Below are 23,428 nucleotides of genomic sequence, written 5' to 3'. Positions count from 1 at the left end.
TGCCCTCTAGTGCTCACAATGAAGCGCCCCTCCCCCTTCAAGCCACTTCTCATACAGATGGGTGATAGTTTAACAAAAAACCTGCATGAACGGGTAGAGATACATAACAGATACAGATGCCCACATACAGGTATGAGGTCACTGAAGGCTTTTATTGGTTTAAATATCATGTGAATCATATACTGTGGCCTTCACAGTCACCAGATCTCAACCGAGTTGGGTGAGATTTTGGACTGGTGACACCCCCCTCCCCAATCCCCACCCCACAATCATCAACACACAAAATGAGGGAATATCTCTTAAAATGATCCTTTCAGTAGAGTTCAAGAGACTTGGAGAAACTCACCCAAGATGAATTTAAGTTTTTTTTTTTTTTTTTTGGTGGCTTGAGGTGGCCCAAAACTTTTCTAAGACTCTTCATGCCACCCTTTTCATCACGTGATCCAATCAGAATTTGAAAGAATCCATTTACAACACATTCACAGGAGAAAGTAGAAAAAAGACAAACAAAAAAATACATTTTAATTCACAGCCTTCTGGTTTGTAACAGGTTCTCCAGGATGGTTTCACCCAGAGCGCAGCAGCAGACGATCACAGCTCGGATCAGATTTTCAAGTCTCATCGGCGGTCTAGTGAAGCATGGGGGACAGCATTTTTGACAAAACGCATTCCAAGAAGTGTAATATTTCCAGATAAAAGCAGATACGGAACTGTTTGTGCTCATCTTGTACTGACTGGGGCGTGTTAAAGTTAACATCGCTGAGGCTGGTGAGCAGGTTGTTGGGAATGCTCCCTTTATGCGGTAACTGCCTTATCAAAGCTCTCGTCTTTACATTCAGATTTCCATTATTTATGCCAGTGCGAAGTCGAACAATAGGTAACGGTCCCACAGCGGTTTCTGCATATGTGACACTAACGGGAGGAGAAAACAAAAACAAAAAACATCTAGATATAGTTGATATAAATGAGACTGGCTTACTGTAGCTTCACCACAACACTGATCACACCCATCACCACTCACCACTGGCCCTTATTCTGTCAGTGGTAAGCATGCCTAGTTGAAACATTGACTTTCTTGTCTTTGCAGTACCAGATGAACAAGCTTCTAATTCTCCTCATGTCAGATAATTCACAGAAAAGTACACTGAGTTGATTTTTCAATACTTTCCAATAATTGCTTTAACTTCGTCAATTCAAACATCCTCAGTTCTTGAGGGCCATAATCCACATCTATGCATCGTCCGTTCCTCTTCTCCAACATTCATGATTAAAAAGTGTCCTTCGCCTGCTTCCTCATCCGCTGACAGCTCTTAATCTCCAACAGCGGTCCCTGTTGTGTCAGCAACATGACTTCTTCTCCGGTGGCGTGTAGGCAGCCGCGACGCCGTTAACCGGCCGAGAGTTGGCCCGGAGGAGAACCCGGGGCGTGCTCTCCAAGTCTCCCTGCTGGACACTGAGGCCGTTACGGGACAGCAGCTCTCTGGCCGTCATCATGAAGGCTTCATCCACGTTCTGACTCTCCTACACACAGAGGGGGAGATGGAGAAGTTTAGATAGCAAATTTTAACCAAACTCAAAAACTTCTCCTCTGCGTTTTACATGTGTGAGCACACTCATCACCTTTGCTGATGTTTCGAGAGCAGCTAGTACGCCTCTCTCCTTTGCCAGGTTGCAGGCTTCCTCAAACAGAACCTGACGTTCCGGCTCCAAGTCACATTTGTTACCTGGATAGAGACAATCAGAGAGCTGAGACATGGACACACAACACCTCAAGATCACTGTAAACACCTAACAGGAGTCACTGTATTTCATTTTATTATCAATGCTCATAATTTACATACTAAGCCCAACACCTTAACGTAGGCTACTTGCATGTAAATGCAGTCCTGTACATGATGCAGACATGCAAACATACATTTTTAAGTGTAATACTGACTCACATAAAATTGATACACCTCAAGTCCAATACTTCACATCACACAACCATTGTAGCACATACAGGTCTGTGTGTAAATTCACTCACTCGACTGAAGGAATAGGCTCCAATTAAAGTAAGAAAATGAATTATGCAGAGATGAACAATTTGAAGTAAATGATGTGCTGCTTGATCAAGTTGGCAGTGTGCTAAGCGGAAAGGCTGCTAACAATTTAGACATCAGGTTCCCACAAGGTGTATATTGTACACTTGCAAATCCACAGTAGGTAGTAAGACGCCTTTTCCATGCAAATGATAAAGCACTGTAGTTGCGTATTATTGCCATACTAAGCGTAAAAGGAGCTGAGACGGTTGAGTGGTTAAGGCGTTGGACTTGAAACCCATCGGGATTCCCTGTGCGGGTGCAATGCGCCCAGCATTCTGCACACGTGTGCACAGCCTGTGCTCAAAAATATTAGGCTTTGCTGCAAACGCATGCCACTTATGTTAAAAGCATTTAACTACCTTATTAGCATTAAGTCACCTCTGACGACCTCCTGGGAGCTCTGTGTGTTCTAGAAAGACATTATTTGTTCACAGAGACGCTTAACTCATCAGGTGATTTCCAACAACTGTGACAGGCACATTACACATCCCCTACAACTACTGACACTAGTCACAGGAAATTTAAGGGTGTGGCTAAATGATGTAACATTTTCATATTCTCACATGTTCTCTTTTTTCCTCTCTCTTGCACAAATCGGACAAAAAGACAAATACTGTTTTCATGCATTCACTTTACATGTCACATCCACTCTCACCTATGAGGACCAATACTATATTGGTTGCCCCGAACTGCTCCACCTCCTTGATCCAGTGGGTCACCGAGTCAAAGGTCGAGCGCCGTGTGATGTCATAGGCAATCATGGCGCCGTGAGCGCTGCGGTAGTAGCTCTGGGTGATCGTACGAAACCTCTCCTGGCCTGCCGTGTCCCACACCTGCATCTGTCACACACACACACACACACACACACACACATATATGAAAGTTACAAATCAACTACAAACAAATACATATAACTGACTGTATGGCTCATATGCACCTGCACACACACACACACACACGAAAGCAACAAATCCAATTTAACATTCAAATACATGGGTGAAATACACATGACTGACTGTATGGCTTATATGCACCTGCACACACACACACACACACACACACACACACACACACACACACACACACACACACACACACACACACACACACACACACACACACACACACACACACACAGTCTCCCTCTGCAGAATATTCCCCTGAGCATCTGACAGGCCATGTTTGCGTGGCAACAGCTGTCATAGGAACCAGTCCAAACTCACCAGCTTAACCTATTTTGTTTTCATTGCTATGTGGAAAAGCTTAAAAACCAGATCATTATATGTTTTTTTTTTTTTTTTTTTTTACATTTTAGTAATGAAATAAAAATCTCACATCTTTAGTCATGTATTTTTATTGAAGCAGCATTGGCCATAGCCTATAGGTAATATAGGTAATACATTTCAGTTGTGTGAGTCTCACATCATTTCTCAATATAAAGCTATCAAAGTGTATAACACTGATTTTTGTTTTGTTTTGAACAAGCTTTCAAAAAAAAAAAGACACTGGCAGTGTGTTTTGTCTCCTTAAAAAAAAAAAAAAAAAAAAAAAAAAAATATATATATATATATATATATATATATATATATATTTCTTGAATAAGAACAAAAAAAAACTCTTGACTCATAAAGCTGCTAAAACAGATTTTCTTTAGCAGTGGTCTGTTGGTAGTAGTGACTTAAAGTAACCAAAGCAAAATAAACAAAATAACTCACAACTACTTAGGTTTATTAAAACGTAGCATTAGCAATTCTTGTAGCACTAGAAATACAAAAGTGAACTGTTCTCAATATTGGGTGGCTCTCAATTTTGCTCAACCTCGGCCTTGAAATGTGAGTGTGCTCAAATGAGAAAACAGGAGCTCATCATTTGACTCATTTGAACACTCAACTGTAATTAATTCTATTATGTTACTTTTACAACTTTATAATGACCTTATGCTGTGAGTTACTGAAAAATATAATTCTTTTAGACTGTCAAACACTTTCAGTGACACTCAAGGAAAACAGTGATCAAAACTGAAATTCATCTTCTTCAGTACAGATGTCAGGGGCGGTCACCTTCAACATTACTCCACATAACCATTAATGCTGCAGGATTTATGACGCATTGATGGAACATTTCTTCCTGCGTTCAAGATCACCTGATGGCATGTTTGTTGAGAGAACGCATGCCATGAATTTTTATCTTGCAGTCATCTAACTGACTTGTCCCCAGAACAATACAGTTGCTGTGGGTGTGTTTGTGTGTGTGTGTGTATGTGTGTGTGTGTGTGTGTGTGACAGGCTGTGTCTTTCCCCCCGTGGCTATGACAAATAGAGAGTTATACAGACAGACAGATCAAAAATGAAACTAGATTTTGGTATATTAGTACAGAAACTGAGTTTATTTGACCTTTCTGGGTTAGGGTTAGGGTTTACCTTACCTCCCATACCTGACAGTATCATGAGTAGCAGTTACTGCAGTGCATGTGTGTGCCCACTAATCACAGTTCACCCAAACCATTTAGTTCCCTTTGTAGTTTAATGACCCTGCAGAGAAGTGATTCCTTTATTTTTGTCTGTCGTACGAAGACTCGAGTAGCGAAACCTGAAGAACAAGTTCTTCATGTGAGCAGCTGGTCTGACTTGTTTTTGGAACTGAGTCTAACTGACACTGTCAGCAAAGGACACCCTTCACTGTAGTTACTCCTGGAGCTAGAAAAGGCTATTATGTGCAACTGAACCTGCATTTGTTTTGCTCCTTTTAGACACACCATGGGCTTCATTTTTTCACACTTTTCATTGAATATTTCATCAAAATGCCTGCGGCCATGCTGTGCAGCCTGTCCCTGTCAGAACCAGCTGACTCTACAACACCCACTATGAGGATCGGGGCATGTATCAGGCATCACCGGAGCATAATTAGGGCTCCTGCAGCATTACATTTAATAGTTTTTAATACCACATTAAATAGTTAATTACCCTTTTCACTGTCATATAGGCCTAGGATGATTCATCACATTTTTAAATTACTTCCCAACAGCATAAAACAATATTTCCTAATGATACAGTTAATTAAATTCATGTGACATCAAGCCAGGTATACAATGGATGGATGGGTCAACCAATTAAAAATGATTCATTAATTCAAGTTAATTTAAAAACATTTTGCTAAACTTGACACTTGCCCATTATGAGCTTCCTAGCTGTTGTGGCTAACAGCAGTGACAGTACTTGCTACAGGTTCAGCTTGTAAGTGCGTAACGTGTCCTGACAGCCCTTATAATAACAACCTTTATAATTCAGACTTTTTTTTTTTAAACCATCTAAGGCCTTTTTGAGGTCACTGATGTCAATGTTTTTCGAGGCTCTTTTAAGACCTGAAGATTATGTGCATCACTGACTTATTGTAGTCCTTTATCCATCTCTAATGCCAAACCTTTACTGCAACCTGTAGTCACATGCTGGAAGGCCCCATGAGTTCTGACACTCTTGTTAAAGCTGTTCATGGCTGCAGTGACGACAGCATTTACTGCGTTTTGATGAAGAAATTCTGAATCTACTCCCTACTATGGCTGCTTGTTGAAAAAAAGGCTTGTGTACGGGTGTTTTGTTGGGGTGCTGATCTACAACACTCCAGGTGCACATATGTTTTCATGTCCACTGCACACACAGCACTAACCTTCACTTTCTTGCCCTCGATGTCCAGGGTTCGTACAGTAAAGTCCACTCCGATGGTGTTCTGCTGCCTCTCTGTGAAAATCCCTGACTTGAAATTCTGAACCACACAGGTCTTCCCCACGTTAGAGTCTCCGATCAGGATGATCTTAAACAGGAAATCAAAAGAGTCATCGTGCTCGGGTCCTGGGGTCTGCATGGTGGAGTTGCAGTGGAGTGATGCGTCTCTATCTCTGGATGTGTGAGAGTGGAGGAAATGATCCTTCCTATACTTTCTGGGTTATCTTTATGCTTGAATAAGAATTTAAAATGCTGGGTCATAGGAAAGAAAGTATGTGAACTCCCACTGGTTCCAGTGAAAGCTACAGTCGGTCAGCAGGCTGTTTTTCCAGCAGCAGGGTCAGTTTAGTTGAATTAGTCCGCATGTAGCCTGTGAAACCAGTTTAAGTTTGTTTGTCAAGATGTAAAAATGGTACTGTTCACAGGTTAGAAACCATTTACCTCTCCAGTATCCTCTAAATAAAAGCTAATAAAGCTTTTTCTTTATAACTCAGCATTCTGTCCGTCTAATGTCTCCAGCCAGTTCAGCCTGTCCCTCCCCTCTGTCAGTGCTCGTTCAGAAGGACAAAACTGTCTCAGTTCTGCTGCTCCTTTCAGCTCCTTCTCAGGTGTTGACCCACTTTATGACCTGCAGCAAAAGAAAGCATGAATACATCCTTTTTGTCCTCCTGCCCAGGTTCTGGTTAGTTATCTGTCAAAAAAAAGGGAACTTCCTTTAGATAAAATAGGATTTAAAAAAAAAAATGCTTGTCTATAATCAGGTTTGCTGTCCAATCCACCTGCTGATCTTTCTCACGTGTCTCCACTGGCTTCTCCTTCCTCCTCGCTCTCTTTGTGTCCTCTCATCAGTTTTTCCTGTTCTTTCTGATTTACAGCCTCACAGCACCTGTGGTAACAATAGAAACCCGCCCTACCTGTCCTAGGAAAGTAGCCCAGCCCCATTACCACAGTTGGATCATGGGAAATGCAGTCATTTTTGACAGGAACTCTGTTCATCGCATAAACTCATTTTGAAACCTGTTTAATATTCCCAAATTTACTAACTATGACAAAGTGCATGACAATCTTTTCAAATAAAGTGGTACAGCCAAAAAAATTCAGCATGAACTTATTCAGGTGATATTTCATGCAGAGCAGTTTATTGAGGGGCCAACATCAAGTTACAGGTGCAGTGAATTCTTATGGCCGTTTTAAACATGTTTTGTTTTATTCCTTTAATGAATGAATTAAAAAGAAATGAATAAACAGTTTCTATATTTGTCATATTTCCAATTAGTACATTTGTGCTTTCAGAGTTACAGCAGCTTGTCTATAACATTGGTCAAAAAAAGACTGTTAACATGGATATAAGTTCTTTCTTCATTTGTGGTTGAATGAAATTGTAAATCCGTCCAAAATATATTATTGATGTTTTATTTATCTCATGTTAATGTCTTAATTTTAGCACCATGCACTGTTCAAATAGCCACACTTCATAGCTACTCCTGTCTGTGTCCTGTACAGTGAAGAGCGCAGACGCATTTAGGATCTTTTGAAGCTTTAGAATCCTAACTGTGCTGTTAGCATGGACACATGGAGATTAAAAATAGTAAGGGTTGGTGGATTATGATTTATGACACAGACACAACATAACTGAGGCTTCAAATTGATAGGCGGCAGTTGGAAAGAGTAGCTTCCTAGTTTATTCAAGAGCTGAATAAAATGAGGAAGCCAGCATGAAGACTAGCTTCCTATTACAGGCTGTATTAGGACAGTGAGGTCATGTGCTCCATTTTTTCCTTTTTTGTGTAAGAAGAATTCAGATACCACAGTCTAGAAATACTCATTTAAAAGTAAAAGTACAGATATATTACTATCAAAATTTAGCCTACTTAAAGTAAAAAAGTAAAAGTATGTATTAAGCAGAATGGCGCATTTCAGAATAATATATATATTAATTATTGATTTTGTGCATTTATGCATTAATATGAAAGCATGTAGTTAATGGTAAAGGTGGGGCTAATATTAACTACTTAGTATTTGTTGGGTAATTCAATCTATAATAATAAATTATAATATTCTATTTGGACCTGCAAAGTAATTTACAAGTATAAAGTACAGTATAATATAAAATAGGTAAGCACTTGAGTATTGTGTATTTAGTTACATTCCACCACTGTAAATATGAGAGTTCTGCAGACCTCTGCAGTTTTTGAATGAGATGATTCGAGTATTTTTAGATTCAACATCGACATTCGACGTCTTTTATAACAATTAGCAAGAAGGTGAAACAGTATTTACACCTTCATGTTGTACAGTGTGATTTTTGCTCTTCATTCAGCAGTTAAATGAAAAAATAAAAATGTAAGAAATCCAAAAAAAAAAAAAGTATTTAAATATACGACTTAGGTGGTCGTAATGCTCGGGACCATTACACCAATCAGTCTGGAATGAACTCGTTTAATCACAGCCGTTTCCTGTTCGCTAATCCTCTGGATTCCCCTATTTCCGACGGCACCTGAAGGCGGCACAGACCCCTCATCCACAGCACATCACAGTGACGTCCGGTGCGGATTCATAGGTGCCCTTTACTGTTAACATCACAGGTCTGTGGTCGCCGAAATATTTGCTTTATGAAAGGTTGCTTCTACGCCCCGGAGAGACGCAGCAGCATGCAGCGGAGCGCAGTGGTCGTGGTGGCGGAGAAAACGACCCTGAAAAGGCCGTTTATTTTCACCAATGCTGTGCATATGGTAGGTAAACACCACTGCTTTCGAATGCACTTCAAGATAAGAGGCCTATTTGATCGCCTTATATGGCCCGTTTCTCTTATTAAATGTTTGAATTATTGCCGTTATTTGACCTAAATTCATCAGTCAGTCTATTATTAACCTAAACAAGACTCGTGCTCTACAATACGTCTGTCTCAGGGAGATGCTGCAGCAACCCCCCCACCGCCCCCATCAAAATGTAATGTATGTAGCCTACAACGTTGCAATATCTGCAGCACATTTTAAAGGGGATACACACAAAAAAAGTGATGAGAAAGAAAAATCACTGGTAGCTGCAATAAAAAGACGCCATAGGGATGGTTATAATTTGTATTTCCAGAGAATAACCATCATTTTTTCCATCCCAAACTGACCTCACCACCCAGACAGTATCTATATTATTGTCATGCTGCTAATGTTCACAGTGTGTTTGTGTTGTGTGTGCTGTGAGTGTGGAGTCATATGCAGTATAGGCCTAGTTGTGTTTGTGATACTACTGCCCTGTGAAGGTATCCTGGATGGCTGAGTGCTGCTGTCTTCCATCTGCTCTTTAAATGAACTGCTGCTCCTCAGGTGACACCTCCGAGTTCACCGAAAGGCAGCACTTTTAAAAAACATATGGGGTGATACTTTTCCTGAAAGGGCTGACGAAATAACACCTATTGATTGGTTAAGAATTTAGAGATGCTCATATTTATTTCCCACCACTGTCTTTATATCCTGAAACACTTTCATGTCTAAACAAATTTCTTTCTCCACTGAAAAGGCGCTGTGCTTCTTCATGCTGACAATGACAATAACTTGGCACAGAGACCTCATACAAACTGGCAAAGTAAGACTGATTTCTCATGTTTTTCTGACTGGATGAAAATAATATAATATTATTTACTGGAGCCAGAAATAACCTTGTCTTGTCAGACTTTAATAAGGAGCAAAGGAGTTGCTGGGATATCCAAGTACAGCTGCGGAATTATTAATGCATGGGCCTGCTCGGGCTTCCATCAATAGTGCCTGAAAACGTTTCAGCAGCCGCTTTTTAAAAAAAAAAAAAAAAAAGAAAATATATATATATATATATATATTGTCTTGAGCTGAGTTCAAGCCCTCATGATAACAAGCATCTGCCTGTTGAAGTGTCCTTGGGCAAGACAGTGAATTATCTTCACATGCTAAGGGTGCCGCTCTGTAGCTTACCCTGACCTTTGACCTCTTTTGTAGCCATGCTATCCTTGCTGTGAGTGTAAGTGAATATCTCAGATGAGCTTTACTTCTTACATGGATCCTTTAATCTTAGATTTTAAAAAAATGTATTACCCAGATACACAGTTATTGTTTTATGTGTGGGCCAAAAGCAAAACACAAGATCCCTTTAACACTTATCTTACTTTTCTCCACAGCTGGTGTCCAGTGTTTCTGTAGTGTTAATGTATGTCATAGAGATCGGCTGCCTGCTGCTGTCGGTGCTCGGTATATTTGGAGCCTGTAAAGGAAAGAGATGGTGTTTGATTCTGGTAAAAAAAACCTGCTGTGTGTCTTTTGTACTACAGTGTGTGTGTGCATGTACACAATTCTTACAACTCTTATAATTTTAAGATTTTATTTTAACCTGTATAGGACAGTGTGTGTATGTGTTCAAAAGTGGTTTCTGCAAATGATGCTCCTCTTTCACTGAGTGTTGCTGATTTGTGTGTGTGTGTGTGTGTGTGTGTGTGTGTGTGCACAGTATGCAACTGGGATGGCCGCAGCCAGTCAAACAATAATCGTCAGAACAGCACTGAGTTACCAAGATGTCTATGAGGTACGGTACTTGAATACCCCGCTTTTACAAGCTGATATGATTCTTAATTAATACAGCTATTTAAACAGCAGGTTTGACGACAGTATGACTTGATACGCAAAGAACAGCGTTCAGTGCGCTTTCTCCCTCCTCAGAAACGTGTCGTCCGTGAGGAGGCAAAGTTGCTGTCCATGATGCCACTCAGTGGAACGAGCAAAGCCAACAGGACCCTGCTGTACAGCATCCAAGAAGAGGTAAGCAGCTACTGTTTGCTTTTTCAACTTGATGCACATTGGGTTTGGATTTATATTTTACAATGCAAATAATACATCTCTCATTCTTCAAAAGTGCAGTGGAAATAGATGTAAAGCTACTTTCAAGGATATTCTTCTTCAACACGCAATTAAATGGTGTGTGTTCGTTTATAAAAGCAGTTATCTCAGTGAGCTGTGTTCTGGCGGTCGATGGGGAAAGATCTCACTTCTGTTTGCTCAAAGTTTTGGAACTACAATTCCCACAACGCTTTGGGGGGGTGGGATCGAACAGGAAGTATAATGTTACAATGGAGTCAGTTAGCTGCAGCCTACATCTTGAGCCATGTTTTTTTAAGGCATATATTTGTTTAAGTTTGTTAAAATGATGCAGAATTAGCCATTAGCAGTTGCAGTTTGTAGTGAACCCATGTGTGTACAGACAACTATCACTGGAGCATTTTGATGCTGAAGAAATCTTAAAAACGATGATTCTCTGGCAAGTTTGAGATGAGTCTTTTTCTTTGATTTTTACTCAGATTTATGGACATGTGTTTGATAGATATTGGATTGATAGTGGCATCCACAGAGAGTCTGAAAATAATGTGACTGAGATGTGAACTTTAACTGAGTTATGACTCAGAAAAAGAGCTGCTCAGCCCTCGCGTCTCTCCCGTAAGCAGGCTACTGCTAGCTTAGGGTTACCGTCTCGGCCTCATGAGACAGAGAGGTGCTAGCTCCCACACTTGCTGTAAGATGGAAGACTGCCTGAAAAGACAGAGATATAACAGGCTGCTCGAAGAAGACAGGCACCCAGCTCCTTCACACATACACACACTTGTTGGATTTTACGAAAAGCTGGAACCTCCAACACAGACACACACACACACACCGCACTCAACACTCAGGTGGCAATCAAACCCGAATGAAGCCACACCTGCAGTATATATAGTCTTGAGGGTGTGGCCGGGCAAGCAGGTGTGTCTTATCTTAAAGGTATATCGCCCCGCTGTGGGAGAACCTGTGCAAATTAAAGGAATCCAAAGAAAGGATGCATCATTCATGGGTGCGGACATGTTTACGTGCTTGTTGGGTATGATATTGTGATATGCATTCTGTTCAGGTTTATTTGTTTTGGATTTACTTTTTATTTGGCCTGTGTGTGTGTGTGTGTGTGTGTGTGTGTGTGTGTGTGTGTGTGTGTGTGTGTGTGTGTGTGTGTCTCACCTCCAGTTTGAGTGCTGTGGTCTTATCGAAGGCTACAAAGACTGGGGCTCTTTCATCCCTGCTTCCTGCAACTGTCAGTATCCGGGAAAATGCGTGAGTATCTTCCTTTATATAAGCAGAGTATAAGCAGTGAAGATGACTCATCACGATTCCTGGTCCTGCACTCACACATTGTCTTTTGGGAACTCAAATGTCTCCACGACCGAGAGGAACGGTGACCACATCTGTGAAACTGAAAACCCATGATATCAAAGGAACTTTTTTATTCCTTTTAATGTTAATTTGTCCTCATACTATTTATGTTGCACCCAGCTCCCACCAGTATTGACTGAATTCTATTTTTGTCATATTATGTAATGGGATTTTGTTCTCCTCACCAGATTCGACTACGGGGCAGCGCCACACTTGGGGCTCCGAAGAACCAGTATGTTTATCAAGAGGTAAAAAAAAAAAAAAAAATTGTAATTGAGATTTCTTTTAGAAAAAAATAGAGAGGCTTGCTGGAGCAGAAACCTCTTAGCTTCTCACAGATTTTATTGCTTCATTCACACAGTAACTATTTTTGCCACCACCTTGAAACCTGCACTTTTTCCCCCCACAGCCCTGCCTACCGATTTATGTCTCCGAACTAAAGCTTGCATTCTCGTTGGCGATGGGTATACAGTTCGGAAGTGGAGTGTTTTGGGTATGTGTGTTTCATTTATATGTTTGCTTGTGCCCTACTTTAAAATGACAGTCACCAGGTATGTTATATTACGTGCCTCAATCTGACCTGTGCTTCCCTCCCCAGATGGTTTTACTTGTCATGAGCATCAAGCTGATGGGCCAGATAAGACGAAAACAGGAGTTCATGGCTCTTCTACAATCAAACAGATATGTTCCTGGTGCCTTCTAGTAACCTAGTACATTTAATACATACATAAATTATTATCAAGCGTACCTTGTTTGAATTTGCACATATAAACACATTAGGCTGTATAACATAACCTGGCTAATTTGTGCTGTAGCAACATATGTTAAATTATTATTATTATTATTATTATTATATATTATTATTATTTTCTAAGTGTTAATGCATGTAACTGATGTTGAAAAGTAATCGACATGCATAGATCAATTTCAAATGACTGAACGATGCAGTTTAATGAAATGAGCTTTATCTTTAGTAATCATCACATTTTCACTCGCCTTTTGGCCTAGCCCTTAGATTCTGAATATCTTACCAAGCTTTAATCAGCCATCTGTTTTTCTCTGCATTCTGTTATCTACAGTAAGTGTCATCGTATCCGGATAATATTCTGACATTATTTATCTCCATTGCCTTCACACTCGGACGCATCAGTGAGTTCGTAAAGGCAGATTATAATCCAATGACGTCTACCGTCCGTAACAATCTCAAACACATGCACAAAACCCATTTTTGGTTGTCAACTGGACCAATGTCTTTCAAACATACATATATTTGTACTTGTCTTAAGCACACACGTTGAATTTTCAGCACTAAAGCAACCAATAATCTTTGAATAAGTAATAATATTAATAATCCTTATGTAGCATCTTTCTTAAACGGAGTTTACAAAGTGCTTTGATTGAAATATAATGATTTATTTATTATTGAGCAATGATTTTCTTGGATAAATAATCAGGTTAGACAAAAGAATGAGTCAAAGATCTCATTAGGATACCAGAATGTCTTGATGCCTTGTTATGCACATTGTATATTTGTAACTTCATCACCTCGTTCAGTTTTTCTTAAAGCACACGTAGCGAGTAAAAGATATATGATCGTGTCCATTAGGAGGAGAGGGGATTCTGTTTGGTTGCACGTTCAGTAGACATGCCAGTAAATCCTCAATTATTATTTTTTTTTTGCCTCCAAAATTTGATTTCAAGGTTTGGAGAAATTTTGGCAAGGCCACCGCAGACAGGCTGTGAGAGGCTCCTGTAGGAAGATGTGTCATCAATATTCTTACAGAGATTGTACTTTCGCAACTGATGCCGCTCTCACCGAAGAGGCCTTTATGCCACATCGCTCCATATACGACTTGCTGCATGACCTGCCCGCAGTTGAAATGTCTCCTCGACTAATGTATTGTCAAAAATGAATTTCGTCTGAAACAGCAGATCCAATGTCTACCTGTGCACTTTAACCATTAATGCCTAATATATATGTTCTAATATGTTCTTAAATGTATGGTATTTTTAGTTCTGTCATACACCGTTTTTTTCTTTTTATGGAATGAAGTTATGTAATATTTTGTAAATAGCAGGAATAAACTATGTGATTCTTGTTCCTTTGATGTCTTAGCTTTTATTTTGAAATCAAATCATTTCTTAGTTTAATTACTCACTGAAGTGCTGTAGTTGAGTAAAATGTTGAGGAAGTTGTACTTGAGTGTTTCCATTTTTGGCTACTTTAGACATCCCACCTTGACCAGCTCCAATATGAAAGTCGTGCTTACACATGAATGCCTCAGTAATACTAATCCAGTAATATAATGTCTAATAACAGAAATGGGGCCTTCTGCCTGCAAAACAAGAACTCAGTGGTGGAGGAAGTCCATACATCCTTTACTTAAATAAAAATACAAAAAAAAAACACAAACAGTATTAATACCATGTAAGTAAAAGTACAGAAGTATTCTCTGATGAAACCATGTGAAAGCAGTATTTTACTCTTGTAGCTGGTTGAGGTGGGGCTACTTTGAATTACTTTACATACAGTTCGGTTTTTTTGACCTGCACAAATGAGAGGAGCTTGGAACTGAGCTTGGACAGAGTGATCAGATCTCAATGTGGACACTGCAGACACATGTTAATTACCATGTGTAAATATAATCAGGTTAAAATAATATATACATATTATATTTACATGTTGTAGGCAACTTCTGGTATATTCAGGCATCATAAATACACCATGTGACCTTGTATATTTGCCGTTGTTTCCAATGTTTTTATGCTGACATGATGAAAAACAAAAACAATGAAATCAAGTGAACTCTGCCGGCTCTGATAGAGTTGTGGTGTAGTTGCCTGCTTTTGCCTCTGCGCTGTAGCCCACTGCAGGGGTATCTTCCTTCTGATTCAGCCCACACCAGATGAAAATACTACAATTACTACAATTACAAAACCTAAAGGAAAGAGAAACAGAGATGGGTCTTTTTACTTCCTACTCATCTTTTGTTTCGTAATCCGATGCCAATACATAGTTTTGAATAGAGCTGCAATTTTAGAAATAGACTGAGGGGGGCAGAAAAGGCAAGGCAAATGAAGTGAGAGAGATCTTGACATGGACATGATGAGATGTTTTAATGACAACCTAGCTGTCTACCAACTATACTTAAGAAATTATTATCTGCTGTTTTTTTTTTTTTTTTTTTTTAAACTTGACCATAAGGTTCCACCGTGCTCCCAAATCGTTTTTATCCAGCCCCTTAAGGAAACCACAAAAAGTGTGAATTAGCTGTGAATTTAATTATTCAAAAGTTCCAGAACAGTTATTAAAGTCGTTGAGGTGAGATTATTTTGTCAGTTGCAGTTTCTGAAGTCCAGAATGAACTCTGAACCTCCGCTTTTAAGCCTTAATGAAAGAGAAGTCCTTTAAGTGCTCAAAAATTTCATTGACATTTCAACATCTACAATGTCATGACAGCTGGGTTGGACAGTGTGCAAGTGTCCCACCCTATCAGAAATGAAATTATTAATGTCAAAATAAGAATATGCGTCGACTTTAAAACTACCCCACGTACTCAAACAGTTTCTTTAATTAAAATGACACAGAAAATTTAGAAAAACTGAAAACAACAAAGTTTACATAAAATCTGGCACAATATAATACAGAAAAAGATATAAAACTTTAAAATACAATTATTCTCACTAAAGCTCTAATACATTCATGTTTCTGCTTTCATGTCTTCATGAGTGCTTCTTTCCTAAACGCACAGTCTTCAATCATCTCACATTAATGTTTTACTCTATTTACATATGGTACAAAATGTCTAATTTTGCTGTATGTGTGCTGCGCTGAGGGCTTATATCTTCAATCAAATGTGCGAAATTACGATTTCAATCTGGGATGAAAATACCAACTATCTGAACTATCTCTTTCCATTATTCTGTAACTGGATTCAGGGCTAATGTGTAGCTTATGTATCTCAGTTTTCATCATCTTTCTTGATTATCACAATGAAAAGGGAATGCTTTTTAACACTTTCTTGCTATTTTCAGAGAATTTCAAAAACAGGCATATTCAGGCAGGAGTAAAATGAATAAAGGGTCTAAGTTTTAAAGAGACAGAAAACCGAACAACAAATACATTTGGATATTCAAGAAACATATATACACTTGTAAAAATCCCATTGTTCCCACTGTTTTTTTCACTTGCTGACATGATGATATTCACCAGTGTAAAGAGCAGCCACGAAGAAAAAAACAATGAAATCAGATTAACTCTGTAAGAGTGGTGTAGTTGCCCGCTTTTGCCTTTGCACTGTAGACCACTGCAGGGATATCTTCCTTCTTGTTCAGCTGACACAAGATGATAATACTCAGCACTACTGACAAAACCTAAAAGGACAGAGAAACAGAGGTGGGTCTTTAGTTCCTACTTATCTTTTGTTGTTTCATCATATGCCAATGCGTTGCTTTGAATAGAGCTGCAATTTCAGAAAGAGACTGAGGGGGGCAGAAAAGGCAAAGCAGAAAGACAAAGTGAGCTATAGGCTTTACTTCACACATGGTGACAGGTTTTAATGACAACAAGTTAAGATTAAAAAATGGCTGAATTCCATTTAAATACAGAGCCATCATTAATATCCTTAACAAGACCTGAATTTTCCCTACTCTCACAAGTCAAAAAGGCCTAAAAAAATATTCTTTTATTTTCCCAATAGTACTGTATAAAAGATAATGTATTTGCATGTTTACAACAAAGAGAGCAGTGCTCTGTATAGTCTTTGTTTATGAGACTATGAACTGCAGATTACAAATCTGACAACCTCCACAAGCAAGATCTCGCAGCACGTTTCCCACCCGAGGAGGTGAAATCCTGGACAAAAAAAAAAAGTCCACTTGCTACTGTTCTGAGCAACACAGTGCTGACTGAAGATGACTCAGATGAGTGTATACATATTTTATCTGCCCAATACTGGATTTTGGTAGTTGGGCAGTCAAGAGAGCAATGTTCAGACAGGTTATGAAAATCAGCCAGAAACTATAAAAATGAAGGGGACATGGGAAAGTGGGTGGGTACAATCATGACAGAGAGGTCGACAGTACATACAAAGAGTAATGTGAGTCCCAGCAACACGCCCACAGTCACATTCAGGAGGAAAACGTATCTATCAATCAAGTATGGAAGGCATGGCTGAAAGAGAGAGAGGGAATCCATCAATGTAACTTTTCATATGTTCTATGAAACAAACTTGTAGTTCCATCTAATAAGAGTTCAGGCAGGAATTTCAGGCAGGAGAGGATATTCCTTATGTTTTAGAATATGAAAAATAAAACCAAACATTTTAACTGTAATGTTGTTGTTACCTCTTTATAAACCATGACGGGCTGGTCATCAATCTTGTGCTTAGAGTGTAGGCTGTCTATAGGAACTGCCACCTGGAATACACAGACATGAATCATTAGCCGAATGCTGACAGGTGATGCAACGGCAAGATAAGAGTCTATTAGCCATGTAAGCTTGGTACAGAAATGCTTTCACACTCACACATGGATTAGTGGACGCTTCAGTACATATGCAAGATTCTGGGATGTCGTTGCCCCACTCCTTGTAGCCCTGACTCAGTCCACAACACTGCAACTGAGACAGAGGAGGAAATTAAAATGCATAAAGAGATTTTGTAACTGCAAAATCCCAACCCCATCTCCAGATTCCTCCTACTAACAATCTGTTCAGTTAAATTTACTGAACTGTGTCAGGTCTGTGCTACTGAGGAATTTGTTTGTCGCACCTATGTGCATTTGTGCCAGGAGGCTGTGCGTTCTGTTTGAATCCACTTCCAGGAAAGCAGGGCCTTAAGAAACGGCTTGTCCGAGCCAATGTTTTTGGCAGATCGGATGATTACCATGCACTAGAACTTCAGTCTTGTCTCATCAGCTGCAAGACATTTCATGATATGTGGTAAGCGTAATAAAGTTGTTCATTTTGTATTGGTCCTCTACAAGCATATTCATCTGCTACTCTATGAGATTGTGCTCCATAAAAATAAGATTGAACTTGGACATTTGTTTGTACACGTGTTCCAAGTCAGATTTGACCAAACTTTCTTTCTTTTTCTACTGCACAAGCTTATCATCGAACTAAAACATAACAAATCTAGCAAAGACGTTAGTCATATTAGAGGACCAAAAATTATTAAAAAATGTGACTCAAACATCAGTCGATGATATGTCATCAGATTTCCACTGTACTGTGGTGGAAACAAATAGGGGAAAGGGAAACCACAAAGTGGTTTCGGCAACATGAAGTTCACTGGTAAAAACATATTTCGGCAGCAAAACAGTCCATGACTAATGTGCGAGGCGGTCAAAGGGACAACAAGTCAATGAGATATTAGACTAAAGTATATAACAGCCTAGGTGATGATACTGGATAGTGATCTGTATGACCAGTATTTGTATGAGGTCTATTGTTACCTACTTCCATCTGTGTGTTGTTGAGGTGGGCTCTATGAACATCGTTTAAAAGACCCGAATGTTCCCCACCCTCGAACATCTCCTTCAGTTCTTCAACCACCTGCACAAACAAAAAAAAAAGTTATATAAAATTACAAGGAATAAAAAACTATTTGAAAATGTTAATGTATGCTTTTTTTTGAATATTTGTGGCTCATCTGACTGAAATTTATGCAACTCGCTTAATTTATCTCAAAAACACATACAGATATGTAGGTTCATCAAGATTCCTGATTCCTCTGACATATTCTGTCTATTAAAATAAGTACTTTTTATTAAAAGGTAGTTGAGTTTGTAGGAGGGTGTTTTTTTTTGTGTTACCTTCTCAAAACCAAAAACACTAGAACAGAAGGAATGGATTAAATTCTATGTTTATGAGCCATAATGTAAATTGCAAACATTAGCATAGCCAGCTAGCTAACATACTACCTACTATAGTAACCTAGTGTTATATCCACAGGCTTAGCCATTTTGTATTATTTGGGATAGGCTATGTTCAAAAAACACTGATGTTTCTTTATTTCCACCCTTATGAATCGATGCTGACTTTTTGATAGGGAAGAGCAACTTTAGCCACTATGTGCACATTTAATCCCTTTCAGAGGCTTTTTATTTCAAAATGAACCAGCTGGAAACTTTAAAAACACAGATTGAGCGTTCAACCAGCTCACAGAGTTTGTAGAATTAGCATTTGCTTACGATAGCTAGCTGCAGCTGATCAAATCAGCTAGCAACTGTCATTTCAGCCTCGAAAATCCAACATCGCCAGCTAGAAATTAGAATTCTATTTTGTTTACTTTGGTGTGAAATCAATAACCCACTGTTTGAAAAACTAACGTGAATTTCAAGTGGTAATCTGCCACCATTAAAATTGTAAGCCACCATACAAGAATGGACAACACAACACATTTTAAAGTCAACTTTGTAATACCTGAGGTTTCCTAAACAGTCCAATTATGACAGCAGGCGTAATTGTGTACAGACTGCTCAGGATCATTCCAACTGCAAACTGAGACACACACACACACAGACACACACACACACACACACACACACACATTTATATACACGTATGAGCAATTTGATCATGGGAAAAGGTGAAAGGGTTTGTTGTAGATCATAATTGTTCACTACTACTACCAAACAAATTTAGTTTTTTTATTTACCCACCAATATCAGCGCCCATTTCTTCTTTTTGCAGGCACCAAACAAACCAGTCAGGGCAAAGAGCAGAGTTGCAATGGAAAAACCATACGAGCCATATATTGCTGGTTCTATCTGTGGAGAAAATTGACAGAGAACCAGGTCAACGGGCTCAGTGAACACTGAAAAAGTTCGATGCCTAGTGTCAGCATGCATGCTACTGATATGTCTCAATTGCTGTCTTTAGTTCCTGCAGTTTTCATTGTAACTGGATCACTGGAAATGTCGAGGTCAGTTTAGACATACATCAACCATACAGAAAGCAGTATTATTCCAGTACTTTTACTGAGGAAATGATGACTAGTTGGAGCTATACCTTATCACCCTATCTGGTGAATTGGAATACTATATTTTGCACCAACTTATAAAGGATCAAAGTGGATTCAAAGTTGGACTTTAACTCATTTTTTTAGTGCTAAGTGTGTTTAGTTGTGTGGTATTGTTGAAGAAAATACTGTGAGAATAAAAACTTTCGATAGGAAAAAAAAGATTTGAGCTGGAAGATAGACTGATAAATATTACCTCATTGTCATCTCTGTATAAATGTCCGTGGGTGAACAGAGTGTATGCCAACATTAGAGCACCAATAATCTGCAACAGAAGCGACACACTGCATTATTTAACATCAGCAGAAATTCATCTGCAACTATTCTGATTCAAACATTTTAATTCAAGCTTCTCAGTTTTGAGGATTTCCTGCTTTTCTTTGTCTTGTGTGACAGTAAACTGAATATCTTGGGATTTTTCACTGTTATCCAGACAAAACAAGCAACTTGGAAACATTATACATAGGACATTACAATAAAGTGTAATTTGTGTAATGACAGCTTATAATCAGGGGTGGACAGTAACGAAGTACATTTACTATAGGACGGTACTTGAGTACATTTTTCAACTATCTTTACTTGAGTAAAGTCCATGTTAGAAATGTCATCAATAAAGAAAGATTCCTTTCATTTAAAATGTTTGCTGTGTTTATCTTGACCAAACTTCAAATCTGCTTACAAAAATTGGCCGATTCAATTGTGTTTTTATGATAATTTCTATAGGATATTCTACAAGCCTTTTATTCTACAAGTCAGTCAAGTGCATTCAGTAGGTTGTTCCAGAGTCATTCGGTTCTGTAAATTAGAAAGTGGAGCAATACAACAATGTGATGACATTAAAAAAATTGGATACTTTTTTTTAAAATTTCTAAAAAGTAAGCAGCCTACGCCTGTACTTTAACTCAAGTAAAAAAATGTGAACAACTTTCACTTGTATTATACTTTCAAATGGAGTCGTGCACTCTGTCCACCTCTGCTTATAGTACACTACCTACACATATAAATTCCTCTTACGTCACATGACAATTTCAAATTGTTATCAACAGAGGGCTTTCATTTCTTGTTAAAAGAGAAATATCTACTTACACCGATCAAACTGGCCACAGCAATGTAACTCCGTTTCAAACAGACGTTCACTTTCCCCATTTTGTTTCTCTTGAGTTCGCGGTCAGTATATTTAATGGCGTTTGAAGCTTTCTTATAAAAGATATCCACGTCCTACAGAGGGAGAGAAAGCGAGAGAGATAATCCTTGGGAGGCTTCATGTCTTGTTGATGTTTATAAACAGATAAAGCGGAAGGAATCCCCACGTTCTTCTGGGAAAGCCCCTCCCCTTTTGGAGAGGGGACTGTGTATGCGTGTGTGGAGTTGGAGAAGTGGGGAAAATAATCAACAGAACTTTGGGGAACATTTGCACAGATACAGTATATCTTTACACATTGTTCAACGGAAGAAAGGCTGATCCAAACTGTTTATTTCTGTTTTGAAGGCTCTGGTCTGGAGCCTGGAATCAGCTGCTCAGTGTGCTCACACTGTAGGCATTTATGTAAATGATGATGTTATAAAGACAGTAGGCCTCATCCACAAATATCTTCTTAAGTATTATCTTAAATTCTTAAGAAAACTCTACGTCAGGTTCATGAACGTGTTCTTAAACTGCAGAATTGTGCGCATCTGTGTTCTTAGATTAATGAGTGCCAATCTCCTCGTAAAATGAAAGCGTGTGCCAGTTGGCCCCAATTAGCATACGTAAACACCCGAAAATGCCCGTAAAAGGGCATGAAACTGAAGGGTCGTGTGCAGACACAGACAGAAACCACAAAGAGATATGAAAATCTAAAGATGGAGCAAAGGAATCAAAACGCAGTGAAAGTACTGCTGCAGGAAGTGAGCTGAAAACGAACGGTTAAGTGTTAATATAGCGTTCATTTATTTCAAAAGACCATAATGCTTTGTAAAATAACAAAAGTTATTTAAAAAAATATATATTTTAATGACAAAAATATTATTGTAATTTAGATAATATAATAGGCCTATAATATAACTGTAGAACCGTAGAAAACGCAATAACCACTTATTTTGTTCAAACATGTCAGCACTCAAATGTGCGTAGCAGTGCTCATGAGTGTGCTTAGATTCTGTTCTTACCTAAGAACAAATCCCAACTAAGAAAACATTGGTGAACATCAGAATCTTCCTAAAAAGTGCGTAAGTCAGTTTTAAGAAGGAATTTCTTCTTAAGAGTGGTTGGTGAATGAGGCCCATTGTTCAGAAGACTTCATAGATCAAATATAGAGGGTATATGTGTGATCTCATTCACTCAGATGCTAAAATGTGTAGGGTGATTTGATTACAGGTGATCATCAGCTGGAGCAGAAATGTTTGTTCGGACAGCAAATAAATACAACCCAGCTCCTCATCAACACACGCTGTAATAGAAAATGTGATCATGGTCTTCTTTTACTCTACTCTACTTTTTTGTCCCGTTTTGGAAAAACAAAGGAACGATTGAGAGGCCGCATCACATGACTCCTTGTCAGGGTCCCACACACAAGTACAAACACTCTCACCATCTATCCATCTATCACATATCCCTACACAAACACAGATGCACATTGTTGTAACATTAGTAGTCACTGGAGAACTACCAAAATATTTTGAACATTCAAAACAGATCAAGAGTAGAGCATGTCCTGCAGAGCATATATACTTCCTGAAAACATACTGTTCACATCACTCACTCAGGCAGACATCAATATACACATACTATACATAGCAGCTTTCTTAGTGCCCCATGCTTCCAGTTGCTTTAGTCAAATTCACCAGCGCACATCCACAACATCTTTGGCACACACATGTGTAAATTGGAACAAATTCACACATCTGGTTGACATAACTGCACTGATGCATTCTTTGGCGCAGATTATGCTGGTGGGCGGATTGAAACAAAAGGCCAAGAAAATTTACTTTACCGGAAATGCTTGGACCAGATCCACTCTCTAGCGATAAATGTTGTGCAGTCTGATTTACCCAAAGCAACATCTTGAGGATATGTGGGAATACACTAAGTATCTGCTTACATGAAGTCTGTATATGTAAATGCTACATTGGATTGATACACAGGAAAGAAAATGTATAACAGCTTTTGCATTTTAATATCTGATATATTGATCATCATTCAAAGCCTCAGCATTGGCTGAGGGGAAAGTCCATCGATTTTTATGTGGGAACTAAAATTAGTAGACTGTATATCAAGATGGACGTACACTCCGTTACGTCACAGTTTGGTTTCTGAAAAGCAGTTTTGAAAGTCTGAAGAGTAGGTTGCTCTGACTCGACCCTAACTCGACCCTAACTCCCTGCCAGTATTAAGAACATATTGCAATAAATATGATCATTGCAAAATT

General features: G+C 38.9%; 3 protein-coding genes across 5 annotated transcripts; 1 reads left to right on the top strand and 2 right to left on the bottom strand.

Annotated features, from left to right (window-relative positions):
• Positions 1 to 100: 100 nt before the first annotated feature.
• LOC130163665 (ras-related protein Rab-19-like) lies at positions 101 to 6,915 on the bottom strand. 3 transcript variants are annotated; one of them, XM_056368001.1, is made up of 5 exons: positions 6,242 to 6,915; positions 5,745 to 5,973; positions 2,737 to 2,920; positions 1,621 to 1,724; positions 101 to 1,521 (listed from the first exon to the last, which is right to left on the bottom strand). In XM_056368001.1, the coding sequence occupies exons 2-5, from the start codon at positions 5,937 to 5,939 to the stop codon at positions 1,339 to 1,341; spliced, it is 666 nt and encodes a 221-aa protein (XP_056223976.1). In that variant the 5' UTR covers positions 5,940 to 5,973; positions 6,242 to 6,915; the 3' UTR covers positions 101 to 1,338. The 3 variants fall into 3 exon arrangements, with proteins under 3 accessions (XP_056223976.1, XP_056223975.1, XP_056223974.1); XM_056368000.1 differs by having other exon boundaries at positions 5,745 to 6,491; positions 6,580 to 6,914; XM_056367999.1 differs by having other exon boundaries at positions 5,745 to 6,914.
• Positions 6,916 to 8,132: 1,217 nt separating this feature from the next.
• LOC130163692 (tetraspanin-8-like) lies at positions 8,133 to 14,096 on the top strand. The gene is made up of 9 exons (XM_056368033.1): positions 8,133 to 8,532; positions 9,317 to 9,382; positions 9,948 to 10,061; positions 10,274 to 10,348; positions 10,483 to 10,581; positions 11,812 to 11,898; positions 12,186 to 12,245; positions 12,407 to 12,490; positions 12,596 to 14,096. Exons 1-9 carry the CDS (start codon positions 8,413 to 8,415, stop codon positions 12,698 to 12,700), a joined length of 810 nt encoding a protein of 269 aa, XP_056224008.1. The 5' UTR covers positions 8,133 to 8,412; the 3' UTR covers positions 12,701 to 14,096.
• Positions 14,097 to 15,551: 1,455 nt separating this feature from the next.
• On the bottom strand, positions 15,552 to 21,330 carry LOC130163693 (tetraspanin-8-like). Its single transcript, XM_056368034.1, has 9 exons — positions 21,108 to 21,330; positions 20,218 to 20,286; positions 19,663 to 19,770; positions 19,424 to 19,501; positions 18,458 to 18,553; positions 17,525 to 17,617; positions 17,344 to 17,415; positions 17,087 to 17,170; positions 15,552 to 16,371 (listed from the first exon to the last, which is right to left on the bottom strand). Exons 1-9 carry the CDS (start codon positions 21,165 to 21,167, stop codon positions 16,246 to 16,248), a joined length of 786 nt encoding a protein of 261 aa, XP_056224009.1. The 5' UTR covers positions 21,168 to 21,330; the 3' UTR covers positions 15,552 to 16,245.
• Positions 21,331 to 23,428: the final 2,098 nt, after the last annotated feature.

Source organism: Seriola aureovittata, chromosome 22 (assembly GCF_021018895.1).
Source record: "Seriola aureovittata isolate HTS-2021-v1 ecotype China chromosome 22, ASM2101889v1, whole genome shotgun sequence".
In the NCBI taxonomy this organism is placed as follows: domain Eukaryota; kingdom Metazoa; phylum Chordata; class Actinopteri; order Carangiformes; family Carangidae; genus Seriola; species Seriola aureovittata.
Note: the sequence above shows the minus strand (reverse complement) of the source record. Positions and strands in the feature narration are given on the sequence as shown.

Excerpts from the sequence above, each read along its gene's own strand:
- LOC130163665 (XM_056368001.1), bottom strand. The coding sequence starts at position 5,939 with ATGCAGACCCCAGGACCCGAGCACGATGACTCTTTTGATTTCCTGTTT. Across the intron at positions 2,921-5,744 it reads TCGAGGGCAAGAAAGTGAAG|ATGCAGGTGTGGGACACGGC; the intron begins GTTAGTGCTGTG and ends TGTGTGTGACAG. Across the intron at positions 1,725-2,736 it reads TATAGTATTGGTCCTCATAG|GTAACAAATGTGACTTGGAG; the intron begins GTGAGAGTGGAT and ends GTCTCTATCCAG.
- LOC130163693 (XM_056368034.1), bottom strand. The coding sequence starts at position 21,167 with ATGGGGAAAGTGAACGTCTGTTTGAAACGGAGTTACATTGCTGTGGCC. Across the intron at positions 20,287-21,107 it reads CTGTGGCCAGTTTGATCGGT|ATTATTGGTGCTCTAATGTT; the intron begins GTAAGTAGATAT and ends CTTCTGTTGCAG. Across the intron at positions 19,771-20,217 it reads TATACAGAGATGACAATGAG|ATAGAACCAGCAATATATGG; the intron begins GTAATATTTATC and ends TTTTCTCCACAG.
- LOC130163692 (XM_056368033.1), top strand. The coding sequence starts at position 8,413 with ATGAAAGGTTGCTTCTACGCCCCGGAGAGACGCAGCAGCATGCAGCGG. Across the intron at positions 10,582-11,811 it reads TGTACAGCATCCAAGAAGAG|TTTGAGTGCTGTGGTCTTAT; the intron begins GTAAGCAGCTAC and ends TCTCACCTCCAG. Across the intron at positions 12,246-12,406 it reads ACCAGTATGTTTATCAAGAG|CCCTGCCTACCGATTTATGT; the intron begins GTAAAAAAAAAA and ends TTCCCCCCACAG.